This window comes from Mobula hypostoma, chromosome 17, assembly GCF_963921235.1.
Source record: "Mobula hypostoma chromosome 17, sMobHyp1.1, whole genome shotgun sequence".
Lineage (NCBI taxonomy): Eukaryota > Metazoa > Chordata > Chondrichthyes > Myliobatiformes > Myliobatidae > Mobula > Mobula hypostoma.
Window position 1 is genome coordinate 46,313,788 of NC_086113.1, and position 21,617 is coordinate 46,335,404.

At 39.8% G+C, this 21,617-nt stretch overlaps 1 protein-coding gene across 2 annotated transcripts in view; it reads left to right on the forward strand.

The window, feature by feature from the left end:
• Positions 1–21,617, forward strand: part of stt3b (STT3 oligosaccharyltransferase complex catalytic subunit B) — a 111,028-nt gene that overhangs the window by 79,269 nt on the left and 10,142 nt on the right. For both annotated transcript variants that reach the window (XM_063069841.1, XM_063069842.1), the window contains exons 5-11: positions 1,506–1,605; positions 9,287–9,385; positions 12,239–12,385; positions 14,470–14,518; positions 15,689–15,843; positions 18,874–19,085; positions 19,545–19,732. In XM_063069841.1, the coding sequence (XP_062925911.1) occupies positions 1,506–1,605; positions 9,287–9,385; positions 12,239–12,385; positions 14,470–14,518; positions 15,689–15,843; positions 18,874–19,085; positions 19,545–19,732 (950 nt within the window). The remainder of the gene's footprint in view (positions 1–1,505; positions 1,606–9,286; positions 9,386–12,238; positions 12,386–14,469; positions 14,519–15,688; positions 15,844–18,873; positions 19,086–19,544; positions 19,733–21,617) is intronic.

Below are 21,617 nucleotides of genomic sequence, written 5' to 3' on the forward strand. Positions count from 1 at the left end.
AAAAGCAAATTAAAAACTGGTAATCTGAAATTAAAATAGGGAATGCTGGACATGTGTATCTGGCCAGACAGCATCTGTGGAGGGGGGAACGAAGTTAATTACTTTAGATTGATTACCTTTGGTATGACAGCTGGGGGTTTATCAGCAAAGTGATGGAAAATGTCAATGCTTCCTGGAGTATATCCAGCATGTTGTTTTTTGTTCTGTTACACTCTTGCAGGAATTCCCTGGCCAATGTCATAGACTCAACTGTAAGATGCTTTCATGAACCTCCCTCCGTCATTTCCTAATAATTTTAGTGTTTTGAATTCTGTTCACAAATCCTTATAATGAAGAAATCCATGCCTGCTTCTGCAAAGACCCTAATAACATTCAGGTAATTCCTCACCATGAACATCCTGATTAGAAAGTTAACCAGACTATCCACATAACTGCTGGATATCAGATATAGAGCCTGGACATCAATGAGAATAAAACAGCCACCTTTGCTGTTATTCATAGAGCTTAAGTAATAAAAGTAATATATTGTATATCATGTAAAAACACAGTTTGCCATGGCTTCCTGCATAGATTTCACTGAATTACGAGGTGTAAACATCTGAAAGGACAGTGACAACGTGTATGGGAACAACCACACCTTTGAACTTCCCCCATCAGCCCTGTGCCATCCTGAATTAAAAATATGGATATTCACTTTATTATGACTGGATAAAAGTCACAGAATTCTGTGCTGACAGCAATACAAGATTGCCTTCATTATCAGGACTACAGTGATTCTCAAATGCAGTAGATAACTGATACCTCAAGGGGAAATATAGATGGGCATATAGGGCTGACTTTACTTGTGAGTATTGGGGAGAGGCATGATTCTTAATCCTTTCCTAGTTGGCTTTGCTTTTTGAATTTGGCTTGAGGGAAATGTAGATGGGCATACAGGGCTGGCTTTACCTGTGAGTATTGGGGAGAGACATGATTCTTAATCCTTTACTAATTGGCTTTGCTTTTTGAATTTGGCTTGAAGAAAACACATGTTTTTTAATCAGTGAATACATATTTTTATAGTTGATTTCACCTGGGTTTTATTGTGTAGACAGCAGAAAAGAATTTTGCAAGAGAATGGTATAGATCAATATCGTGACATTATTAAATGATCCCAGCTGACGAAGTGATATGAATACCAATCTGCAATAGTAAATCAGTAATGGTTACAAAGAGTTCAGTGAACGAAGTGAGTTTGTGGATTGGGTTATCCATTCTTTACCTAAATCCAGGGACTTGGTCTCAACCATCAGTTAATTGGGAAGGTTACAACATATTCCCAATATTGGATGTTTAGTTCAAGTGCCTAATCTGAAATTCTGACATGTAATATAGCAAATGAGACTGTGTGAAGTCTTTACAGTTCAGCATTGAAGTTGGGAATCATGGAGCATTTTTCTCATGCATTATAGATGTACTTGTATTTTATATTTTTATTTTGATTTATTTTTGCACCTTGATTTCAGGTATCTGCATGGGGTGGCTACGTGTTCATCATCAACCTTATTCCACTACATGTATTCGTATTGCTACTGATGCAAAGATTCAGCAGAAGGGTTTATATAGGTCAGTAAAGAAATCTACAGACTTAACCTATTCCTTCTGCCACTTAGTGTGCTTAGATTAGATTTTAACCCAATATATTGGCCAGCGTTGCTCTTCTGTGGATTTACAGAAGGCATTCTTTGTCTGAAGTGGTTTAAAGTTTAAATCATTAGAAATGAATGTGGAGCTATTGTAGTTTTTCTTTAGTCATCAATCAAGTTAAATTTGGTTAATTTATGTAATGAAGTGTTGCACACCGTATTGCAAATTATACAATAATTTCTTTCGTGGATTTTGTCCTCCAGTTATGTCTGAGTGATGTGGAGAGAGGAAAGGAACTAAAATTACTTTGGGGGGGGAACTCTCAGACTATTTTCCCCTTTCCTCCCCATACCAAATCATTTGTCTGTGAATGAATATCTGGAATCTGCAAGGGTGTGTATGAGAGAGCGAGATTTAATAATCTCATTAGGTAGATGTATTCAGATTTCAATACTTTAGTCAGAACAACATGTTGCAATGAGCTCAAAGTATGCCTAAAAATAAATATCTTGCAAAATTAATGAATTCAATGAATAATATTTCAGAAACCATTTGCTTCATATGGGGATATTATGAATATTTCAAGCTAAAATCAAGTAACAGCTGCTGTTGGGAAGAAAAAGTATATTGATATACAGTATAAGTCGAGGCAAGCTGCAGACAATAATACCTGTACTAGAGTGATTTAAATGTGCAGCTTCTGTGTGTGTACAGAACTGTGCAAAAGTTTTAGCACATATACAGGGTTTCCCCCGCTATCTGAAAGTAGAGTGTTCCTTTGAAACGGTTCGTAAGCCGGAATGTTGTAAGATGAATAAGCAATTACCATTTATTAATATGGGAAAAATTTTTGAACGTTCCCAGACCCAAAAAATAACCTACAAAATCATGCCAAATAACACACAAAACCTAAAATAACAGTAACATATAGTAAAAGCAGGAATGATATGATAAATATACAGCCTATATAAAGTAGAAATACTTTTCTGTAGCACTGTCTAGCGCAGCGAAAATCTCGCGGAAGCGCTCTCAACAGAAACGCTCTCTCCAGTAACCTTTAAGCTATGAAGCTGCCAAATCATACCAGATAATACATAAAAATATACAGTTTATGTAAAGTAGAAATAATGTATGTACAGTGTAGTTTCACTTACTGGAATCAGGAAGACTCCAATAATTGCAGTTTCGTCACAGTTAAACACTTGCTTACACGAATAACCACCTGACGCAATCGGCAGTCGCCTCTGATCTGGGCCAACATTTACGTGCCGGGGGGCACCTAATTAATTAGCTTTTAAAAATGTGCTGGGTGCATCCAGACTACCGCTGCACCACTGCCTTCTTCGCGGCAATGTATCGGTCTGCGGCCCGAAGGTTGGGGACCACTGCTTAAACTATGAAGCTGCCCTTGCCTCAGAAACCGTTCAAACCACCCATGACTACCTTTAAATTCCACTTTCGCAACACTTTCATCACCACTGTCCAGTGCTTTCTGTTTCAGCTTATTGAAAAGACTGACTGATTTCTCCTTAAGTATAAGAAAACTTAACAGAACACCACGCTTTGTACACCCATCAATCCACTCAAGCAATAGACTTTCCATTTTATCCATTATTGGATGCCGACTGAGAGAGACCACTTTGCTACGAGCAGAACCAACAGTAACATCGGCAGCTTTCAAAATTCTTTCTCTCTGCGTATAAATAGTGCGAATAGTGGACACAGGCAAGTTCAACGTGCGGACAGTGTCCTTACTTCGTTCACCACGATTGAAACGTTTAATTGTGTCTAGTTTTACGCTAAGTGTAACACCCTTACGAGCTTTTTTAGGCTCTTCCGATACCTTAGAACTCATCTTGCTAACAGATGCCCAAAATAAATTGAGATAAAGCACGTGTTTAAGTAATGCCAGCTAGAATGCAGTTCCGGGGGAGGAGCTTGGCTGTTCGGGCGTGCGCTGCCTTTTTTTTGTAACAGTGAAAACACCTGTTAGCGAAAACAGGTAACTAGTGTAGGTCTTTCATAACAGTGAGGTGTCGTAAAGCTAACGTTCAGAAAACGGGGGCCACCCGTCGTTGCAAGAAAAAGTTCGTGAACCCTTTGCAAATGCCTGGTGTTCTGCATTAATTGCTCATAAAATGTGGTCTGATCTTCATCTTAGTCACAATAATAGACAAACATAATCTGCCTAAACTAGTAACACAAACAAGTGTACTTCTCATCAATACTGAGTACACCATTTAAATGATCACAGTCTAGGTTCAAAAACGTATGTGAACCTCTGGGGTAATGGCTTCTACAAAAGCTATTTGGAATCAGGTGTTCCAATTGGAGATTAGATTGGAGATGTGGGTTGTAGAGGTGCCTTGCCCTATATATGAAAAAAAATACACACAAACTCAGGTTACTGAAAAAGCCTGCTCTTCTCAAGAAAGATCTGTTTATGTGCACCATGCCACATGATCAAACCAACTTTCAGAAGACATTAAAAGAATTGCAGAGATGCATGAAGCTGGAGAAGGCTACAAAAGAATTTCTAAAGACCCGAGTGTTCATCAGTCCACAGTAAGAGAAATTGTCTACAAATGAAGGAAATTCAGTACTGTTGCTACTCTCCCTAAAGTGGGCATCCTGCAAAGATCACACCAAGAGCACAATGTGCAATGCTGAAGGAGATGAAAAAGAACCCAAGGGTAACAGCAAAAGTCCTGCAGAAATCTCTAGAACTTGCTAGATTCTGTGTTCATGTATCCACTGTAAGAAAAGCACTGAACAAGAATAGTGTTCATGGAAGGACACCACTGCTTTCCAAAGAAAACATTGCTGCGAGTCTCAAGTTTGCAAAAGACCACCTGCTTCTCAGATAATGTTATGTGGATAGATAAGACAAAAGTTCAACTTTTTGGCAGAAATGCCCATTGCTATGTTTGAAGGGAAAAGGGCACTGCGCACCAACAGCAAAATCTCATCCCAATAGTGAAGCATTGTGGAAGGAGCATCATGGTTTGGGGCTGCTTTGCTGCCTCAGGGCCTGGACAGCTTGTAATTACTGAGGGAACAATTAATTCAAAATTGCATCAAGACATTTTACAAGAGAATGTCAGGGTAGCAGTCCATCACCTGAAGTTTAATGGAAGTTGGATGTTGCAACGAGGCAGTGATCTGAAACACAAGAGAATGGTTTAAAAACAAGAAAAATTGTGTTTTGGAATGGTCAAGTCAGAGTCCAGGCCTTAAACCAGTTGAGATGCTGTGGCATGAACTGAAACAGTTTCGTATGGAGGAATGGTCTAAAATTCCTCCGCACCATTGTGCAAGTCTGATCAGCAGCTACAGGAAGCATTTGGTGGAGGTTATTACTACTAAATGGCTTAATTCTGCTCCTATGTCTTATGGTCTTAAAGGAGATTTTACCAGTTATTCAGTACAAGGGTTCACATATTTTTTCCAGCTTGGCAGTGAATGATTAAACAATGTGTTCAATAAAGACATGAAAAATACAATTGTTTATGTATTACTAGTTCAGGCAGATTGTGCTTGTCTATTATGGTGACCTAGAAGAAGATCAGACCACATTTTGAGTAATTAATGCAGAAAACCAGGTAGTTGAAAAGAGTTCACAAACTTTTTCTTGCAACTGTATATATAGCTAGAGTGCCTAAGACTTTTGCACAATACCATAGTAATTTTCTGTATTTTATTGTACTGCTGCCACAAAAAAAACAAATTTCATGACATGTGAGTGATAGTAAACCTGATTCTGATATGGGTCTCTGTTGTGGACTGAGTGGGAAGGGGGCAGAGAGAGGGGAATCATGGTTGTGAAAAGGGGAAGGGAGAGGAGAGGGAGTGGGAAGCCCAGAGAGATATTCTGTAATGACCAATTTGGAATCAAATCTTGCCTTGGTATGTTTGCACCAGCACCACTTCCCGCCCTGCCACTCCTCTGCCACCTGTCCCATACCCCTTCAGCACTCCAGTCTCGCCATTCCCAACATCATTTGCTCCTGCTAGATTTACAAACTCGCTCTCTGCTCCACGTTGACAAGTACAGCACTGTGCAAAAGTCTTAGGCACTTTAGCTATATTCATGTGCCTAAGACTTTTGCATAGTGCTGTATGTGATTGGAAATTGTGTGGTGAATGCCATGTGGCAGATTAGCTGCTGTAATCAAGGTTTTTAGGTATGGTGAAAATCTGATGGACTAGATAGCTTATTGAAAAGTTTGGCCAATAGGTTGTGGAAATTATTTGTTGTAAATTAAGTTTTGGCATGGTGGGATAATTTCATAATATTTCTATGAAAAATTATAATACAGTCGACCTTCACTAATCCGACTGCCTGTAATCTGGTTCCTTCGATAATCCGGCATTGATTATGCTTAATGTGACCCTTCTGTAATTCGGCATTTTCACTAATCCAGCACTCCTCAGGTCCCAATGGTGCTGGATTGGTGAAGGTCGACCTGTAGCAGCAAATTGAACACTTGTGTTTTACCACATACCCCAAACGTTTCTGAAATAAATTTTCTGAGTACATGGGTTGATAAAGTCAGAATTATATACACATTGTGATAGTTTTCACGTGCTTTGAACCAAATCCTGGAAAACTCCACCCCTGGTACAAAATTCCATTAAATGTTCGAACACCACTATTGACAAAGGATGGCTTGGAGAACAAAATGCTTGTTTTTCCACTCATCGCTATTGCATATGAGTAGAGGATAGGGCCTGCTGGGCCTCACTTTAGCATTAAATTGTTCAGGCTCTACTCTCAGCTTTTGAACCCCTTAGTAGAAGTGTATTAAACAATACATTTGTCTGGAAATAAATTTGCAGTAATTGTAGTTGTACAGTCTATATATGTAATAATTGTGTGTTTAGATTTTTAAATTTTTTTTTGTGAGTAGTTTTGGGCCCCTTAGAAAGGATAGAACATAGAATAGTACAGCACAGTACAGGCCCTTCAGCCCACAATGTTGTGCCGACCCTCAAACCCTGCCTCCCATATAAGCCCCCATCTTAGATTCCTCCATATACCTGTCTAGTAGTCTCTTAAACTTCACTAGTGTATCTACCTCCACCACTGACTCAGGCAGTGCATTCCACGCACCAACCACTCTCTGAGTAAAAAAACCTTCCTCTAATATCCCCCTTGAACTTCCCACCCCTTACCTTAAAGCCATGTCCTCTTGTATTGAGCAGTGGTGCCCTGGGGAAGAGGCGCTGGCTATCCACTCTATCTATTCCTCTTATTATCTTGTACACCTCTATCACGTCTCCTCTCATCCTCCTTCTCTCCAAAGGGTAAAGCCCTAGCTCCCTTAATCTCTGATATATTTTATTCATGAAATTTCTATATGTGATCCTGGGATAGATGGTGTTATAAGATGAGAAAGTATTCTGACTTAAGATAAGTATTCTGACTTAAAACTGAAGATGTTAGAAGCATTCAATAAGTCAAACTGCATCTGATCAATTAATGCCTCAGATCCAAGACTGAGACTCTTCAATATTCTGAGATCATTTTTCTTGGTTAAATTTGTATTCTTTGTTGTTCTGGATTTTCCTGATTCCTTTCATTAAACCAGTACTTCCAATAATTGAAAACTTCTGCTGTCCACTTTCCTTGTCATTTATTGAATGTTCCCAGCAGGCCTGCACATTACACTGCAAAGACTTGTGCACATTGTATTTGAGACCACGAGATGGCGGTGTGCTGATTAAATGCCACGTGCCTTTGCGGTTCCTAACTTTAAACTGCAGGCCTGTTGGCATGGAAAGTGGATAACGGAGAGTAGGGAGCGGTGGATCAGAGTGAGGGGGTCGCTATACTAGGAGTCGACATGGATTTGATGGGTTGAAGGGCCACTTCTGTCCCGTAATAAGTACATAGGAACAGAATCAGATCTGGGAGAATGAGTTCACAGCAGGTTCTATAGGCTTATGTAAACATGATACATTTCAATGGCAAAGTAAAGTGTGTTACAGACGATCACCCTTGTAATTCAGGACCCTACTAATGTGAAGAGGGATTTACCCTGAGTGCTAAGTGAAGTACATCCATGACAAATGATTTATCTTTGGTTTCTAGCCCTAAATGTGGTGAGCGTAATGGCTGCCAATTGTTTAGCGTACGCTCAGTTGCAAAGGCGAGTTCAACTGGCAGTCAGCATTTAAACCCACACGCCTAGCTTACCATAGGTTAATTAACAGACAAAGATAACCAATTCTAACCAGCCCTAATGCCCCAGTCCTGCTGAAGGGTTTCAGCCCAAAACGTCAGCTCTTTACTCTTTTCCATAGATGCTGCCTGGCCTGCTGAGTTCCTCCAGCAATTTGTGTGTTTGCGTGGATTTCCAGCATCTGCAGATTTTCTGATGCTAAGGATAACCAGTTAGAAGCTGAGAGCTCTGTTTAACAAAGTGGATGGAAATCGGCTGCTTGCCATGATTTGAGATGGAAGACACATTAAGCCAGGGCCCTCATTGGTCCTCTCAGATAGATGTGCCTCACTTAGCCCATAGAATACATGCCAAAGGATGAGATGCTGAAGGGATTATTGTATTACTGATATTGCCGTTCTGCCAGGATCCTTGTGCAAGATCCTGCCCTCCTGACTGTTGTACACAGCGAGTAGGGAACCTGAATGCAAGGAGTGTAATGTAAACCCCTGGCTTTCCATTGTACTGTTGTGCCGGGCTCAAAACCAACAGCCCTGTGGCCCTGTGAGGCCTGGTGCTGTGACAGACAGGGCAAGTGGTGTTGCCGCTTAACGCTGGGATGTGGGCTCGGTGCTGCATTCCGGTGAGTAGGCCACTGGTAGAACCTGTCCCACATATCGGCAAATGATCTGAATTTTGTTGTTTCCATCGTTATCTGCTGTTAGATGTAATGGAAGCTGCTGTCTCATTTCTTTGGCTGCACAGCTCCCCCTCACCCTGAGATTTCTCTATGGGAATAGGCTTCTGCCACATCCACCAATAGGTAAAGAAAGAACCAGAGCATCCAGGCAGACTGTCAAGACATATAAAAACTACTGCTTATACCCAGCAATGATCCACACTTGCTGTACCAGCTAGGGTTCAACCCTGAGCCTAGGATGTACGCAGGGTTCCTCAAATCTGTTAGTGTTCACACTGGGGAACCTAGAGCACCAAAATGCGTTGGAACTCTGTAGGATACTTTTAAGGTGGATAATTCTGTTGAAGATCTCAATGAGTTTATCAACAAGTACAAGTGCTGGTTACTTTTAACCAACTTTATTGACATACCTTATCATTTATCTCTCTTGTTTGTGGGGCCTTGTTTTGTAAAAATTCTTACCCTATATAACAGTATTCCTAATTTCCATGTTAGAGGATCCAGAATTTTTGTCAACAGCATGGGAACTCCTGTTCATTGGCAACTGTCAAAATATGATTGGTTTGCTAATATCTATGTGTATTTATTTGGAATGAAGTTTAATTTTGAGCTTCGTGATACCTTGACATGTTTATTTCTCAAAATTAAGTAATGTAACCTAAAAAAAATTATTGTGGCCTTTTCCCAGCAATTAAAAACTGATTTTCTTTTGAAGTTTGAATACTTGGGAATAGATATTTGTAAGGAAATTTAATTGTGAAGTATTTGCTGACTTAAAAAGTGTAAACTTTTACAGCTTACAGCACATTCTACATCGTTGGCTTGATCCTATCAATGCAAGTGCCATTTGTGGGGTTTCAACCAATCAGGACCAGTGAGCACATGGCAGCTGCAGGTGAGTGGCTTCATTTTAAAGTGCAGTATAGCTTTGTTCTTAATTCTGCTGTCTTCGACTCTGTGATCTGTTGCTGGCCCTTTCTTCGTTTGCCTATATAAGTTATCTTTCAGAAAAACATTTAATATAATCAATCCAGAAATGTATAGCTGAAATTTCACGTTTATTCTATTAGAGATGCTGCACCTTCTGGATGTTGGCATTATGTTGTGATTTCAAGATGGATTTTTTATGAAGGTCAGAGTAAAAGTCAAAGCACCCACACTTCCGATGTGCTTGAAAATTTCCAAGCAGCCCTGAGTAATTTTTGAAATGGTTGGCCTGTAGTAGGCAAACGTTGTTAAATTGGCCAAACACTAATCAAATCCGTCTGTTATTGCCCTGTTTGTATTTAACTTAAAATCTGCGTACAGTATGGAACTTGCAGAATGAAAATTGTGCATGTCTGACTGCACTTGCTCATAAATGCTTTTACTAAGAATTATTAATGGCAACTAAATGCAGTGGACTGTGACTATTTGAAGAGCTACATTTCTAGAAGATTACTGCCTTCCTCTTTTAGCCTCTAACTTCCAAACAACAACCAACAAGTAATTTTCTTCAATTTACCACTTTTAGCCCTCATAATAGTACATAGGTTTGGGACCGTCACACAACAGTGCAAATACAAGGTTGGATATCGCCACTGTCATCTCAACTGCAATTCAGTCTTGAACTTGTTGCGAATTTTTGTACTTCTCAATTGTTATGCTAAGTGAACTGCCTGCTGGATCAGCAGTAGATTAGACTGGAGTTGCTTTTGGAAGCTTTGTCATCTTAGTAGAATGGATGATTCATGGAGATTGATTGGTCAGTGATACACATCTTTTTTTATACAAGGAGGCCAGACTGATATTTCTTGAGGATACTTACATGTTTAAAATGATAGAATTACCATGGGTAGATAAAAGTTTGTTTTTATTCATTTTTTAAAAAATATACACAGCTAAATTTTAATGATTAAAGCAATTTCAAACAAGTTGTCTCACTGTCCTCCTCACTACATCTCCACTGTTTATTCCAAGCAACACACAAAATGCTGGAGGAACTCGGCAAGTAAGGCAGCATCTATGGAAATGATAAAAGAAACAGTCGATGTTTTGGGCTGGGGCCCTTCATCCAGGCTGGAAAGTAAGAGGGAAGATGGCAGAATGAGAAGGTGGGGGAGGGGAAGGAGGACAAACCAGAAGGTAATGGGTGAAGCCAGGTGGGTGGGGAAGGGGAGTGGGGGTTGAAGTAAGAAGCTGGGATGTGATAGGTGGAGAAGGTAAAGGGCTGTAGAAGAAAGAATTTGATGGGATAGGAGACTGGACAATGGGAGAAAGAGAAGAGGGAGGGGCACCAGAGAGGGGGGATAGGCAGATGGGGAGAAGAAATAAGAGGGCAGAGTGGGGAATAGAAGAAAAGGAAAGTGGGGTGGAATACCTGAAGTTGGAGAAATCAATGTTCATGCCATCAAGTTGGAGGCTACGTAGACAGAAAATGAGATTTTGCTCCTCAGCTATTTTCTCTGACTTGAACAGAACCCGCCACCAAACACACCTTTACTTCCCCCCCTACCCCCTCCACTCTCCATTTTCCACAGGATCACTCCTTCTGTGATTCCCTTGTCCATTTGCCCCTGCCCACTAATCTCCTTCCTGGCACTTGCCTATGCAAGTAGCAGAAGTATTACACTGTCTGTTCACCACCTCCGTCACCCTCATTCAGTCCTTCCCGTGACGCAGTACTTCACCTGCGCATCTGTTGGGGTCGTCTACTGTAGCCAATTCTCCTGTTGTGGCCTCATCCATATTGGTGAGACCCGATGTAGATTGGGGATCATTTTGTCGAGCACCTCCACTCTGTATATAAAACGCGAGATTTTCTGGTGGCCGGCCATTTTAATTCTGATTCTCTTTTCCTGTTCTGACATGCCAGTCCATTGCCTTCTCTTCTGTCATAATGAGTCCGCTGTCAGGTTGGAGGAGCAACCTCTCATTTTTCATCTAGGTGGCTTCAGATCTGATGACATGAACATCAATTTCTCCGGTTCCTGGTAATTTTTTCCCTCCTCCTCCCCCTTGCCCTTCCCTTTTCTTCTATTCCCCACTCTGGCCTATCACCTCTCCTTGGTGTCCCTATCCCTTCCCCTCCTCCCATGGTTTTCTCTCCTCTTCTGTCAGATATCTCCTTCTCCATCCTTTTACCTTCTCCACCTAGCACCTCCCAGCTTCTTACTTGATCCCCCACCCACTGGCTTCACGTATCACCTTCTGGCTTGTGTTCCTTCCTCTCCCCACACCATCGTATTCTCAATCTTCTCTCTTCGTTTCCAGTCCTGATGAAGGGTCTTGGCCTAAAGCATCATCAATTTTTTTAAATTTCCATAGCTGCTGCCTTACCTGCTCAGTTTCTCCAGCATTTTGTGTGTGTTGCTCTAAATTTGCAGCATCTATTTGTTCCCATTCTTCCTTCTCAAGGATCAGGAGTGATCCAATCAAAAGTGAACAAAGTAGGCAACTTTGATAAACACAAGAGATTCTACTGATGCCTGAAACCATGCGCAATCCAGCAGTTCCGCAGTTCTGGAGTCACTTCTTAATTGAGTTTTCATTTAAACAGTCCGTTTTTCAAATTAATCAACATTAACTAGATTGCTGAGGAAAGTTTGAACTATTGAAATAAATCTCGGCAAAGCAAATGCTGATTGCCTTGCAAGTGGGTCAGGAATTCAGAGTATTCATTTAATTAAGCCATCTTCTGGGCTTTGCGTATCTGTATTTGTTCGTTAGGGGAAATAATAATTTCATCTTCTTGTTCTCTCTTAATCAGGTGTATTTGCCCTGCTCCAAGCTTATGCCTTCTTGCAGTATTTGCGAGACAAGTTGACAAAGCAGGAGTTCCAGACATTATTTTTCTTGGGTGTGTCTCTTGCTGCTGGAGTGGTACTTCTGAGTGTTATTTACTTAACTTACACAGGTAAGTCTACACACAAAATGCTATTGTACCACCTTTCTTTCCCCATCACTTCCTTGTTGCCTGGTTATATACAAAAGTAGGAAGACTCTATTTTCACTTTTAGTAGTAAATAAATTCTTTAGTGTTGCAGGGCATTTTGCTATCTTGGTGGTGACGTCTCACCATGACTGTCAAAATAAGGTTGTGTCTGTATGTGCTCTTCATGACATCTAACATTATGTCAATCACAAACACTTCCCAAATCCATTTTGCCCTTGCCCTTTTTGTTGTTGAAATAACTTTCAAAAAACATCTAGGTGGATTCATATTTGAAAGACTGTTAAATGAGATTTCTAAAAAGTTTGAAATGAAGCAACTGGTTAAAGAAAATAACTCCTGTATTCATTGATTATTGCATTTCTAATTTGTGGGAAGCATGACTACAGACGAAATTAGTTGAGGTGGTAAGGAAAAATTTGTTGTAAGCAGATTGAAACTGTAGTTTCAGTATACCAGTTAATGGTTACTCTTAGGAGATAATGAATGGAACTACATTCGTCACGAGTCTTCATTGGTTATAGACAGCTACACTACAATCCCTACAGTTTCAAAGAAGAAGTTGGAAAGTTAGAAATTATTTTTAAAAATTCACTTTTGCCCTTCATTGAGCTAACTTTCTCAAAGTCATTGAAATTAAAAATGAAAATTCATGCTCCTTCAATAATGCTTATCTTCCTAAATATGTTGCTATCTGTGGATCACAGATATTAAGTAGAGATTTTAATGCTAATTATGAAATACTTAATTCCTCGAAGAGAAAGATTGTGTAAGGTTGAGCAAATTTTCTATCTGTCAAAGACTGAATATCAGAAACATAGAAAATTACACCATAGGAATGTGTCCTTAGGGCCACCATGACTGTGCTGAAGTTGATGTCAATTTAAACTAAACCAATCTATCTTACCCGTATGTAGTCCATTTTCCTCTGTTCCCTGCCTGCTCAAGCCTCTGTCTAAATGCGTTTTTAAACATTGCTTTCAAATCTGCTTCTACCATCTCCCCAGCATACCTTCCAGGTATCTACCACTATATAATAATACTTGCCTCTCCAATCTCCTTTAAACTTTACCACCCTCACCTTGTACTTATATCTTATAGTATTTGACATTTCCACTGAAAAAGATTCTGTCTTGAGAAAACATTCCGTTTTGCTTACAGCTAATACTCCCCAATCCAAGCAACATCCTTGTGAACCTCTCCTATATTCTCTCTATACCTCTACGTCCTTTCTATAGTGTCGTGACCAGAAGTGCACACAGTATACCAAATGTGACCTAACCAAAGTTTGATCTAGCGGCAACATGACTTCCCAGCTTTTATACTCAGTGCACACTCCAATGGAAATGAGCGTGCTTCTTTACCACCACATCCACATGTTACACGTGATCCTTCTGTACATCAGTACTGCTAAGGATCTTGTCATTTACTGTATACTTTCCTCTTGCAGTTGGATTCCCAAAATTTCACACTTAACTAGATTAAACTCCATTTCTTTTCCAAAATTTCCATCTGATCTATATCTTGATGTATCCTTTGACAACCTTCCTCACTAACCACGACCTCATCAATTTCCATGTTATCCTTTGAGGTGCTGAGAGGTATAAGTAAGCTGCTGAATGATGGAGGACAGCACATTCTTAAGTAAACTTCAAGAAGCAGTTTCCCTCTTAGAGTTGTGAATCGTAGAATGTAAACCTTGAGAAGAGCTGGGTAAATATCTGGGAATCAGACTTTTGAATAAACATGGATCTGGGAAATGGTTTATTTCATTCTGGGTTAGTAGTGCTTATTTGGGAAAGATTAGTTAAATATTGAGCATTTTAAGAGATTTACTGAGGTCAAGAGGGAGCTGTGCCAAACCTTCCCTGGAAAGGATAAGTGTAAATTAACTTTACATCAGTGGAAAGAGTGGATATTTCTTATTTTACACTTGCTGATGCTCAGCAACTTGTACCACCAATCTCTCAGGGTAAATAGCTGGAGTAATAAGATATATCAGTGGAGAAACACTTTTCTAAATGTTGCTGCTACTGCTTTTGTTTCAGGATATATTGCCCCATGGAGTGGGAGATTCTATTCACTTTGGGATACAGGGTAAGAATGTTGAAGGCCTCTCTCTCCTTATTTTTCATATGGATGAGGCTTGGAGCAAATAAGCAATAATTATAATCATAATAACTGCACTTACATTTCAAGTAGGGTGCTGATTTAATTAAGAGTAGTCCAGTTTTAATGCTGGAATAAATGGTTTTAACTTGCATGTTCTTGTAGGATGAATTGCCTTGGTATACTATTGCCATGTTTTTCAGAATGAAATATTATAATGAAAGTCAGAAATATACTCTGAAGTTTTAGGGCATGCCTCCATTCGTTCTTCTCCCAGAATATTCATTTAGGCGTTCATTTCTGTAGAAGTGGGGGTATTTGCTAATGCTGCAGTAAACTAGACACTTGGAGCTGCTTGTTGGGACATCTTAACAAAAGTTTGAAATTGTTTACCCATTGGTTGGAGTGCTCATTTTTCTTTTTGGAGAAGGAATTGCCAATATTAACATGTATTTTTGATCCAGATGCAAGTATTTTTATTTGTGCATGAATGTGGGCATTACTAGCTTAGCCAGCAGTTGCTCTACATTCTATATTGCATTTGAGAAAGAATCTGTTACCTCTGCAGCCATTGTATTTAAGAGACTCCCACTGAGCCCTTAAGTAAGGGGATCTAAGGTTTTGAACAAGTGAATGTCAAAAGAATAGTCACATGTTTCCAGGTCGGGAAGGGAGTGTAGTCGAGCAGATCCCAATCAATTCCAGTTAAAGTTGTAGCAAATGTAGAGTGAATTGAATGAGCTGACACAACCAAGCCTTGAATTTTTCGTCTGCCACTTCTCTTGAATACAAGACTGGATAACTAGTTTTGAGTTCCTATTCAGCTTGACAGGAATGTAGGACAATGTAACACTTTTTTGCTGGAAACAGAAGGAGTGAGATATGCATAAGCTGTTTAACTAAATAGATGAAGAACGCTGGATAGATAAATGTAAGAAATCTTGGAAATGGTGTATTATAGTACTGCAGCTCACATTGCTCATTTTACCAGCTGAAAGAGTTGGTGAGATTTACAGTTGGTAGACCGCATGCTATGGACCTGATGTAATGCTAATACATAGTTTTTTTATGTAATGGCATGTGGCATAATTTAACGTGATTCTTTTCATATACCTATCAGTGAAGTGCATTATGTAATCTTTAGGATTTATTCTGTAGGTATGCAAAAATCCACATTCCCATCATTGCTTCGGTGTCTGAGCATCAACCTACAACATGGGTTTCCTTCTTTTTTGACCTTCATATATTGGTCTGCACTTTCCCAGCTGGCCTGTGGTTCTGCATCAAAAACATCAATGATGAAAGAGTATTTGGTAAGGAAATGTGTCGGTAATCAGATTGATTTCCAGCTTGAAAACTTAACAAAATGGAAACTGCATGCAAGCTCAAGACACGAGGAAATCTGCAGATGCTGGAAATTCAAGCAACACACACAAAATGCTGGTGGAATGCAGCAGGCCAGGCAGCATCTATAGGAAGAAGTACAGTCGACATTTCGGGCCGGAACCCTTCATCAGGACTAACGGAAAAAGGAGATAGTAAGAGATTTGAAAGTGGGAGGGGGAGGGGGACTCGAAATGATAGGAGAAGACAGGAAGGGGAGGGATGAAGCTAAGAGCTGGGAAGTTGATTGGCAAAAGGGATACAAGGCTGGAGAAGGGAGAGTATCATAGGATGGAAGGCCTTGGAAGAAAGGGGGAGGGGAGCACCAGAGGAAGATGGAGAACAGGCAAGGAGTCATTGTGAGAGGGACAGAGAGAGAAAAAAAATAAGGGATGGGGTAAGAAGGGGAGGAGGGGCATTAACGGAAGTTAGAGAAATCAGTGTTCATGCCATCAGGTTGGAGGCTACCCAGACAGAATATAAGGTGTTGTTCCTCCAACGTGAGTGTGGCTTCATCTTGACAGTAGAGGAGGCCATGGATTGACATATTGGAATGGGAATGGGACGTGGAATTAAAATGTGTGGCCACTGGGAGATCCTGCTTCCTATGGCGGACAGAGCATAGGTGTTCAGCGAAACGATCTCCCGGTCTGCGTCGGGTTTTGCCAATATATAGGCGACCACACCGGGAGCACCGGACACAGTATATCACTCTAGCAGACACAGGCGAAGTGTCGCCTCACCATTCCAACTTCCCAGGACTTAGCTTCATCCCTCCCTCTCCTGTCTTCTCCTTTCATTTCGGGTCCCCCTCTCCCTCCCACTTTCAAATCTCTTACTCTTTTTTTCCGTTAGTCCTGGTGAAGGGTCTCGACCCAAAACGTCGACTGTACTTCTTCCTATAGATGCTGCCTGGCCTGCTGCGTTCCACCAGCAATTTGTATGTGTTGCAAGCTCAGTAATGTGGTTAATTATTTGTTAATTTCTGCCATTTTAAGTTCAAGAATTATATTGTAAATTAGATCTGTTAGTTTCATATATTCTTTCTGTAGGAATTTAGAAAATAAAAAATGGATTGAGAAAGCTTTATTGCATCAGTAAATTTGATTCTACATATAGATGGTTTTTGCAGAGTACAAGTTTGTCTCTGTTGAGAAGGGTTAAGAAACATCAGATAAGCATCATGTCAGTGGTCTATTTTAGGTGCTGATATCCTTGAGCTTGATGATACAACCAGTGAACAAGTAATATATAGGTTGCATGAATTCAATGCCCGATCTGTTTTCAGTACTTGTCTGAGTATTTGATAAAGTACTGATTGGTGTGAGAAAACTTCCTGTGGTTTAGTGACAGTTTTAATGAATCCTATATGATGTGCAATATTTTAATTGAAAAGACAATTCTGACAGGTGTTTTTAAAATTGGAACTTTTGGCATGTTGTGAATCCTCATATGTCAAGTCCATTGTACACCATTTGCAATATTTATGAATTAACCCACATCTAAGTTTAGAGTATGCCAGTATTTCCATAAATTTAATCCTTCATTTTATTCTATCTAAATATAATTATCTCTAAGTGAACCACAATGATATTTAGGTCTTAAAAGCTTGTTCTAAATCAATACAAGATTGGTTACTATCATTTCCTGTACATAGGTGTAAGGAGAATAAAATAATTGTTACTACGGATCTGATGCAGGACAAAAAAAAATCACACAAAATATAAAGAACACAATAATAATAAATATAAATAATTAAGATAGCTTAGATACATTGATTGCATGCCCATAAAGTGGCACTGGGCTGTACATAAGGTGACTGACAGGAAATAATAAAGTAGTGGTGTTCAGTTTTACTGTTTGGCGAAAGTAACTTTTTTGTTCCAGTGCTGACCCTTTTCTAGCAGCTTTCTGGATAATATCTCCTTGATGGCAGTTAGGCTGGTGCTGGTGATACATTGGGCAGTTTTGACTGCCTGTTGTATAGAGCCTTCCTGTCCGTTGCAGTGCAAATTCCTTACCAAGCAGTGATGCAGCTTGTTACGATGTTCTCTTCTGCATATCTGTAGAATGATGTGAGGACGGATGTGCAAAGTCTGGCTAATTTTCTGTGGCCATTTAAATTTGATTATAATGTACCAGTAGTTGGAGGAAAAGGTAAACTGTCCACTCTGAAAATGTTAACATACTGTTAAAATCATGGCAGATATCTCAAAATGCAATATTTTACTGAACTAATATGATTATTTACTATCAAAAGATGAAATAGAAGATGTAATGTTTTGCAGTTAGAAACATTTTGTTTTTATGAGCAAAGAGCTAAAACATGAAGTGAAGAGCACCAGATTAAATGGATTTCATAGAATTCATTAAGTCCCCACTTTGAAGCTTTTAAACTAAAATCCATCTGTCTGAGCCGGCATATTCACCCATTAGGGTGGATGCTGTCCATAGCTCAAGTGGGTGCAGAGTGACGGTTAGGAAAATGACATAATGAATTCATTTTCTAAGAACCTTTTTCTTCATAGCTGCTTTGCTATTCTAGATATAATTCTGTGAATTTGGAAAATGGCCAATATACACTTTGTAGACATGTGTTTTTATAAATGGGCAGAGTGAACCCCAAATTATATCTATAGCACACTACAATCACAATCAGGTTTAATATCAATGGCATATGTCGTGAAATTTGTTAACTTAGCAGCAGCAGCAGAATGCAATACATGATAAATATAGGGGAAAAAGAAGTACAGTGTGTATATTAAATAGTTAAAGTAAAGAAGTAGTGCAAAAGCAGAATTTTAAAAAGTATTGAGGTGTTCGTGGTAATTGCTGGGGTGACTGCTTTTTATGCACTGACTTTGAGGGTATGGGGGGCAAGGATGTTACTTATTTTTACTTGAGTGACATTGTTAAGGTGTGAAGCATAAACTGACATTGAAAATCTAAACTCTTTACAGTTGCCCTTTATGCAATCAGTGCTGTTTATTTTGCTGGAGTCATGGTACGCCTGATGCTGACTCTCACTCCAGTTGTCTGCATGCTGTCTGCCATTGCTTTCTCCAATGTCTTTGAACACTACCTGGGTGATGATACACAGAGGGAAAGTCCACCTGTCGAAGACAGCAGCGATGAGGATGATAAGAGGAATTCTGGCAACCTCTATGATAAGGTAAGGAATAGGGAAGCAGCTGGATATAATTAAATCACTACAACAGGTGAATATTAAGAGCTCTATCATATTTGCTGTAGGTTTAAGTTTCTAAACAAAAAAGGGGGTGAGCTTGCAGTCAGGCTTTGTAATCAAACACTTCCTTTGCTGGCAGGGAGACAGTCGTGTTTGGTTTGTGACATCACTGCAGTAAAATGCATTGGGAGTATCATTTGGTGCGCTGTCATTGTGCTGTGCGTAAAAGAAGATATTGGGAAAGTCATACTGCAACTGTTGCTAATAAGTCTTACTGAAAGCTTTCCTGTTTGTAAATTATTCTTAAAGTGAAATGGTTGCTGTTTTGCACTCTGTCATAGGAAATGGAAAGTTTCATTTGATAGAACTAGAATCTCTCTTACTGCTTCACGTGAACTATTTGGAAGAAGAGATTCTGACAGTCTGTCTCACTGATTTCCACAGGCGGGCAAGGTGAGAAAGCATGTATCCGAACAAGAAAAGACTGAAGAAGGGCTTGGTCCTAACATCAAGAGTATTGTTACCATGCTAATGCTGATGTTACTAATGATGTTTGCTGTACACTGTACCTGGGTTACAAGCAATGCATACTCAAGCCCCAGCGTTGTCCTCGCGTCTTATAACCACGATGGGTAGGAAATTTATTTCATCCTATTTACTTTTTTGTTAATTAATTTTAATTACCTAAAAGCATCTATCTAATAGCTTTTCCTTGGATTGGCATCCATATCTTATGCCTCCATAAAGTGCCTTCAAACTTTGCTTTATAGCAGAATACCTATGCAAGTTGTTCATTTTCACAGAAGTGGTTAAAGATTGGATAGGTTTGTTTTTGGTTTCAGTAGAAATAAATAGAAGCCAAAGGCAAGATTTAGGTAAACAGAGCCATATATTTGGTTAAAGAATCACAGGGCAGCAATAGCTAAACCCTAAAGGACGTACTTTCAAGGTGATTAGAGGAAAGTAAAGGGAGAATGTCAGAAGTAATTTTTTTTTGCACCAAGTGGTAAGCACATGGTGCATTGTGGGGTGGATTGCAGAGGCAGATACATTTAGGGGCATTTGAGAGACTCCTAGGCTCATGGATGAAAGAAAAATGGGGGGCTATGCAGGAGGGAGAAGGGCTAGATTGACCTTGGAGTAAAGGTTAAAAGGTTTGCACAACACCGTTGCCCAAAGGGCTTGTTCTATGCTGTACTCTTCCACACTTTGTGCCTACTTTATTAGATATATCCTGTACCTAATAAAATGGCCATTGAGTGTATGTTCATGGTCTTCTGCTGCTGTAGCCCACCCATTTCAAGGTTCAACAAGTTGTGCTTTCAGAGATGCTTTTCCACATGTTATGTACCCCTAGGTTTGATATTTTCTGTGGACTGTCACTTTAAAACACTGAGAGAATGAGACTGACTTTTGGACATTGTTTGAGCTGCTCCAGAGAGAGAGAGAAAGAGAGGTGGAGTTATTTGATGGACAATCGATGTTATGGTTTCTCTGCAGCTTGTTTTGAATATACAAGGACACAAACACACACGGTTAGAGTCAAGATGGATTCAGTCAATGGAAGACACCAGTGAGCCGGTGGCTGGTTTAAACTTTCAGTAGCCCAAAAGGGGTGAGTTGAGATCGATCCTGAGTATTGCTGAATGACTCTCACAAGTTTTCTGCAACTAGAACAAGTTTGCAGGAAGAGAAGAGAGGAGAGATAGGTCTGAAACAGAAAAAACCTAGTGACAAAGAGATCACTGTTTGGACTCTCTCTCTAAGTAGCCTGTGATGGTGAGTTTGTTTTCATTTGACTAAGAAAGTGTGATTGTCACTTAGTTAATCCACTGGAGTGGGTTCTCTGGTGAATACCACATGTGTGTTTACCCTTTGTCTAGGTGTGGTAGTTCACTGAAGAAAGGCACCCCTATGGTAAATCACTGTTGGAGTTATTTTGTTATGTCGTGGAACTGGATAGGCAGCTATCACGTTGTGTGTTTGGGGTAACCTTGTGGAATCTACTGGTGTGTCGACCCTTGCCTGGGTGGTGGTTCCCTTGAAGAGGGTCCCCTTTGTGATAAGCTGCTATTGGTGATAATCCATACATGGATTCTGTTGGAGTATCCTGTGGCCACCACTTTGAGATGTCCCGTAGCTGAATTCGGGTGTGGTACCACTTGTGTTGAAAGGATACTCGTTGAAGATCACTGTCGGCGGTGATATTTCGTGTGTGGAGTGGAACAACTTCGGAGATAAAACCTGCTACTATTGTTATCTTGTATTGCTATCGTGGAATCTGTGGAATATCGAAGTAATTGCCTTCTCACAACATTCGCCTTTGGATTACAAACATCTCGCATTAATTAACCTGTGCATCTGACCTGAATTTTTCTTACCTACTATCGTAAGACCATATCAATTACCACCTAAGTTTGGGTTTACATTTCCACACCTATATATGCATAAGCTCTGCTAACCTGTTCGATTTATCTAGTTTTATATTATTGTATTGCGTAGTTACTAATAAAAATA